Genomic DNA, 6,200 nt, shown 5'->3' on the forward strand with positions numbered 1-6,200 from the left:
CTCCCTATAGCTCAAATCCTCCAACCCTGGCAACATCCTTGTAAATCTTTTCTGAACCCTTTCAAGTTTCACAACATCTTTCTGATAGGAAGGAGACCAGAATTACAGGCAATATTCCAACAGTGGCCTAACCAGCATCCTGTACAGCCACAACATGACTTCCCAACTCCTGTACTCAATACTCTGACCAATAAAGGAAAGCAACCAAACACCTTCTTCACTATCCTATCTACCTGTGACTCCACTTTCAAGGAGCTATGAAACTGCACTCCAAGGTCTCTTTGTTCAGCAACACTCCCTAGGACCTTACTATTAAGTGTATAAGTCCTGCTAAGATTTGCTTTCCCAAAATGTAGCAACTCACATTTATCTGAATTAAACTCCATCTGCCACTTCTCAGCCCATTGGCCCATCTGGTCAAGATCCTGTTGTAATCTGAGGTAATCCTCTTCGCTATCCACTACACCTCAAATTATGGTGTCATCTGCAAATGGCTGAATGTCAAGAAGAATGTACAGTGCAATAAGCCAGCCATTCAGAGCAAACATAAGTTAAAGGGAACATTGTATATTCAATAAAGATGGGACCAGTGTGCAAATTAATAGGATCCTACAATTGAAAATGGAGAGAGTTCATTAAACTAAGTGCTCTGTCTCTGAACACACCGACTCTATTTAACTGAAAGGGGCCTGTCTCTAAATATAAAAAAAAATTTAAAGTCCTGTAACTGATTATAGTGAGCATATGAAATCACCAGGTCCTCTTTCTGCCTATCTAGGCTATATATCTAAAGCAAAGGGTTCTATTTCTGTATACAAACAGAGAATATTAAACTGACAACATGATGCACAGAAAATGGAATGTGCATTAACTTGGTCCCGGAGCTGGTTCATGGAGGGACATAAGAGACATGTGCAGGTATAGGCTATTTGCTGTTTCAAGCTTTCTTCACCATTTGCTACAATCATCACCGATCACTTTCAAATCCATTTTGCTGTATTATCCTTATATTCTGGATTCCCTTAGTATCCAAAAATCTTTCGACTGTTGAACAGATTTACTGAAGAGAGCACAACCAAGCCCTCTGGGATAGAGAGTTCCAAAGAATCACAGTCTTTTGAGTGGAAAAATTCTCTTCACTGTAGTCTTAAATGTTTGACATCTGCACCTAACTTTCCCAGCCCAAAACCTGTCAAACCCCTGAGGAATTTTATGTTTCAATGAGATCACTTCATTTAAAACATTAGACTCAGCTTATCAAATCTTTCATAGGAGCATCCTCTCAACATAAGAATCAGTTTAGTAAAATGTGGCACTTCTCGAAGGCAAGTGTATCTTTAAGTAAGAATTCCAAAACTGCACACATTATTTTTCCAGATGTACTTAGCAAGGCCTGTATAACTGTAATAAGACTTATTTTGTTCTTCAACCACTTTGTATCAACAACTAATCATTTGTTTTCTCAATTGTTTGCTATACCTGCTCATTAGGGGTTGGTTAGCTCAGTTGGCTGGATGCCTGGTTTGCAATATAGAGTAACACCAACAGCGTGGGGTCAATTCCTGTACTAGCTGATTTCACCATGAAGGTCCTGCCTTCTCAACCTCACCCTTTACCTGAGGTGTGGTGACCCTCAGGTTAAACTCACCACCCAGTCATCTCTTTCTATGTGACTTTACCTTAAAACTGCAAATTATCTTTCTGCAATTGGTGTATAAGGACCCCAAGACCCCTCTCATACAAACATATTGCCGAATTTCATCCATCAAAGTGAACAAATTCAAATTTTCTGATTGAATACTCTATCTGCCACGTTATTACACTCATTTTATTTCCATAACAACAACATTCCCACTAACTTATCTTTTGCAAACTTGGGTACCTCATACTTGTTCTCTCATCTATACATTACTATAGGCTGTAAACAGCTGGGGCTCCCATTCTGATCTTTGAATTACCTCACTTGTTATAGAATCTTCCAATGTGAACATTTCCATGTATTCTTACTTTGTGTTTTCTGTTCATGTAAATAAGGATGGATGCTAATATTACAACACTGTAAAAATATTTTCACATGAATGGATCAGTGAAAGGACAAAACTTCAGGATTAGAATTGGTACTATAAACTGAGAGGGGAGAAGGTGGTTTTTCAGAGTTTTAGCTTAGAAAATGTATGCCTCCTTCAGTGGTCCCCAAAATCGCAGATACCAGTCTTCAGTCAATTTGATTCACCCACATGATATCACAAAACAGTTGGAGACATTGGACACTACAAAGGCTATGGCCCCTGACAACATTTTGGCAATAATACTGAAGACTTGTGCTGTAAAACTTACCGTTCTCTTAGCCAAGCTGTTCCAGTATACTTACAACATCAGCAGCCGCCCGACAATATGGAAAATTGGTATGTCCTGTACATAAATAGCAGAACAAATCCAACCCAGAAAATTATCGCTCCATCAGCCTATTCTGGATCATCAGTAAAGTGATGAAAGGTGTCATCAATAATGCTATCAAGCAGCATCTGCTTAGCAATAACCTTCTCACTGACACCTAGTTTGGGTTCCACTAGGGCTATTCAGCTCCTGATCTCATTACAGCCTTGGTTCAAACATGGACAAAACAGCTGAATTCCAGAGATGAGGTGAGAGGCACTACCCATAACATCAAGGCCGCATTTGAGTGTGCCATCAAGGAGCCCTAGCAAAACTGGAATCAATGGGAATCGGGGGCAAACTCTCTGCTGCGTCAATTCATACCTGGCATAGAGGAAGCTGGTTGTTGTTGTTAGAGATAAGTCATCTCAACTCGAGGACATCTCTACAGGAGTTTGTCAGGATACCGTTCTAGAGCCAACCATCTTCAGCTGCTTCATCAATCAGCTAAAGGTCAGAAGTGGGGATTTTCACTGATTGTACAATGTTCAGCACCATGCAAGACTTCTCAGATACTGAAGCAATCCATGTTGAAATTCTACAAGATGTGGACAACAGCTAGGCTTGGGCTAATAAATGGCAAGTAACATTCACACCACACAAATGCCAGGCTATGACCATGTCAAATAAGAAAGAATCTGATCACCATCCCTCGCATTCAATGCTGTTACCATCAACTATCAAAATCCTGGAGTTATAATTGATCAGAAACCCAACTGCACTCATCACATAAACACAGTGACGACAGGAGCACATAAGAGTCTAGGAATGCGGTCGTAGATTCACTCACCAAGCTGATATATTTTCCTGCAGATGTTTCATCACCTCGCCAAGTTACATCGTCAGTGGATCTCCGGTGAAGCGTTGGTGGTCTGTCCCACTTGGTATTTATGTGTCTCCATTTTCTGGTGCTTCCAGTTTAGAAGCGAATAACTCCTCCTGACTCCCCAAAACCATCTACAAGGCACAAGTCAGGAGTATGATGGAATGCTCTCCCACCTGCCTGGATGGATACAAGTCAAACAACAAGAAGCTTGACACTATCCATGACAGAGTAGCCCGCTTGATTGGCACCACATCCACAAATATTCACTCCAGCCACCATCAATGATCAGTAGCAGCAGTGTATATTATCTATAAGGTGCACTGCAGGATGCATCAAAGATCCTCAGACGGCAAAACACACGACCACTTCCAACCAGAAGGACAAGGGCAGCAGATACATGGGAACACTACCACCTGCAAGTTCCCCTGCAAGCCACTCACTGTCCTGACTTGGAAATACATTGCTATTCCTTCAGTGTCACTGGGCCAAACTCCTGGAATTCCCTCCCTAATGGCATTGTGGATCAACCTCCAACTTGTGGAATGCAGCAGTTCAAAAAGGCCGCTTACTGTCACCTTCTCAACAGCAACAAGGGATGGGCAATAAATACTGGCCAGTCAATGATGCTCATGTCCCACAAATGGATAAAAAAAAAATCCATTTCCATAAAATGAATTAGACAAGAACATCAAGGAGGAAAATATAATGGACAATGGTGACAGGTCTGGGAAATGGGGTTAAGGGTAATCATAAGAGTAGACTTGGTGTTGTGAATTTGTTGGATCTAATTGCCACTGTTCTGTATCCCCTAGGTTACTGTTATTACCACCTGAAACAGCAAATAGAAGCTGAACATTCAGACTGCCTGGAGAGCTGCAAGCAGCCCTGCAAGTGAGTTCTATACTGCTCAGTTCTCAAACACAGTTCAGAGAGGCAATTGCAACCAGTCCTTCTCCCACCCATGGTATTGCCTCATTCATCTGTCTCTTCTCTGTCCACACCTGAGTCCATTCAGTGTACTGGTCACTCTCTGTATCTTCTGACTCCCTTTCCTGGCCTTGATCAGGGACTGCAAGATTCCACAATTGGTCCAGCCCAATTTTTCAGATAAACCTATTATAAAAGTTGCTGATACAGCATGAAACATTTTTTGATTGGGTGGGTGGGGGAGGGGGGTAGTACCAGATCCAAGCCTCAAGTGATGACCCATCTTTCCAATGTCCCCACAGATACCCCCACCTATGACCCCCCCACTCTCCACAGTGGTTCCCATGATGCAGCCATATGATAGCTCCCAAAATATGTGAAATAGATGAGCTACAACACCTGAGGAAAGGATGGGGGCTCAGAAGCAGAAGCTAGCAGCATATTAGAATGTCCACTTTCCTCCAAAACTTGCACACATGCTCAAAAGTTTTGGATCCATTAAATCAAGACTTTCTGCACAAGCATATGGAGTAATCTTTGATTGTCCCACTGAGGCGAGTAAAATCAAAACCGATTGTGATCATCCCAGAGCTCAGAATGGTGAAAGCTCCATTGCCAATCAGTGACAGAAAGGTTTCAGCTTCAATTTCAGCTGAATGACAAAGAATGTCAAAAATGACATATGCAAGATTAAGTAAGAGGATTGAGTGAATGGTAAATGAAGTATAATGTAGATAAATGTGAAATTATCCACTTTGGCAACAAAAACAGGAAGATAGATTATTATCTGAACAGTAATAGCTTGGAAGAGGGAGAGGTGCAACAAAACTTAAGTGTTTTTGTACACCACTCACTGAAAGAAAGCATGCAGGCACAGCAGGCGATGAAGAAGGGAAATGGTAGAAGAGGATTTGAGTACAGTGCCTTGATTAGTTACGACTACATTCACTGGAGTTTAGAAGAATGAGGCATCTCATAGAACTCTATTTCTAACAGGATTAAATAGAGTAAACACAGAAAGGGTATTCCCAAGACGTGGGAGTCCAGAACTAGGGTGACAGTCAAAGGATACGGAATAGGCCATTTAAAACTGAGATAAGGATAAATTTCTTCACCCAGAGAGTGGTGAGCCTGTGAAATTCTTTGCAGTTGAGATCAAAACATTGAATGTTTTCAAGAAGAAGCTGGAGATTGTTCTTAGGACTAAATGGATCAAAGGGTATGAAGAGAAGGCAGGACTAGGGTACTGCCTACAATGATCAGCCATGTGAATGGCAGAGCAGGATTGAGGAGCTGAACGGAGAAAGTGGAATCGTAAGAAATGCTAAAATGAAGTGTGAGTGAAAGATAAATATAGGTGGAATTTCTTCAGAGTTACTCATTAAGCATCTTGTCTCCCTGCAGTGAGACCCAGTACAGACTGACCATGTCTATGGCTGATTGGCCATCCGAGTCCTCTGAGGTAGGCCTGAACTTTTGATACAAATTGAATAATATTTCATCAGCTTTCCCAGTGATTCAGTAGATAACTGCATATGTAGCAATGTGTTATCAATAAAAGGAGCATATGAAAGTACAATCTCCTTCCTCATCATCCACACCTAACAATGTACTCTGATACAAGATGAATGTGGGCTGTTGGTGATAATTAGCCTCAAATTCTTTGGATTGTTGGAGAAAATCCAATGCAAGAAGTATACGAAATAAGGTAGGTGAACTTGCAGCGTGGGTTGGTACCTGGGACTTCGATGTTGTGGCTATTACGGAGACATGGGTAGAACAGGGACAGGATTGGCTGTTACAGGTCCCAGGGTTTAAATGTTTTAGTAGGGTCAGAGGTGGGGGTAAAAGAGGGGGAGGTGTGGCATTGCTTGTCAAAGATAGTATTACAGCTGTGGAAAGGACGATGGATGAAGACTCGCCATCTGAGGTAGTTTGGGCTGAGGTTAGGAATAGGAAAGGTGAGCTCACCCTGTTAGGAGTTTTTTACAGGCCTCCTAATAGTCCTAGA

At 41.7% G+C, this 6,200-nt stretch overlaps 1 protein-coding gene across 13 annotated transcripts in view; it reads left to right on the plus strand.

Annotated features, from left to right (window-relative positions):
* Positions 1 to 6,200, plus strand: part of LOC122560715 (amiloride-sensitive sodium channel subunit beta-like) — a 32,631-nt gene that overhangs the window by 11,757 nt on the left and 14,674 nt on the right. For all 13 annotated transcript variants that reach the window (XM_043711679.1, XM_043711674.1, XM_043711669.1 and 10 more), the window contains 2 exons: positions 4,075 to 4,153; positions 5,594 to 5,651. In XM_043711679.1, coding sequence (XP_043567614.1) covers positions 4,075 to 4,153; positions 5,594 to 5,651 — 137 coding nt within the window. The remainder of the gene's footprint in view (positions 1 to 4,074; positions 4,154 to 5,593; positions 5,652 to 6,200) is intronic.

This window comes from Chiloscyllium plagiosum, chromosome 21 (genome assembly GCF_004010195.1).
Source record: "Chiloscyllium plagiosum isolate BGI_BamShark_2017 chromosome 21, ASM401019v2, whole genome shotgun sequence".
Classification (NCBI taxonomy): domain Eukaryota; kingdom Metazoa; phylum Chordata; class Chondrichthyes; order Orectolobiformes; family Hemiscylliidae; genus Chiloscyllium; species Chiloscyllium plagiosum.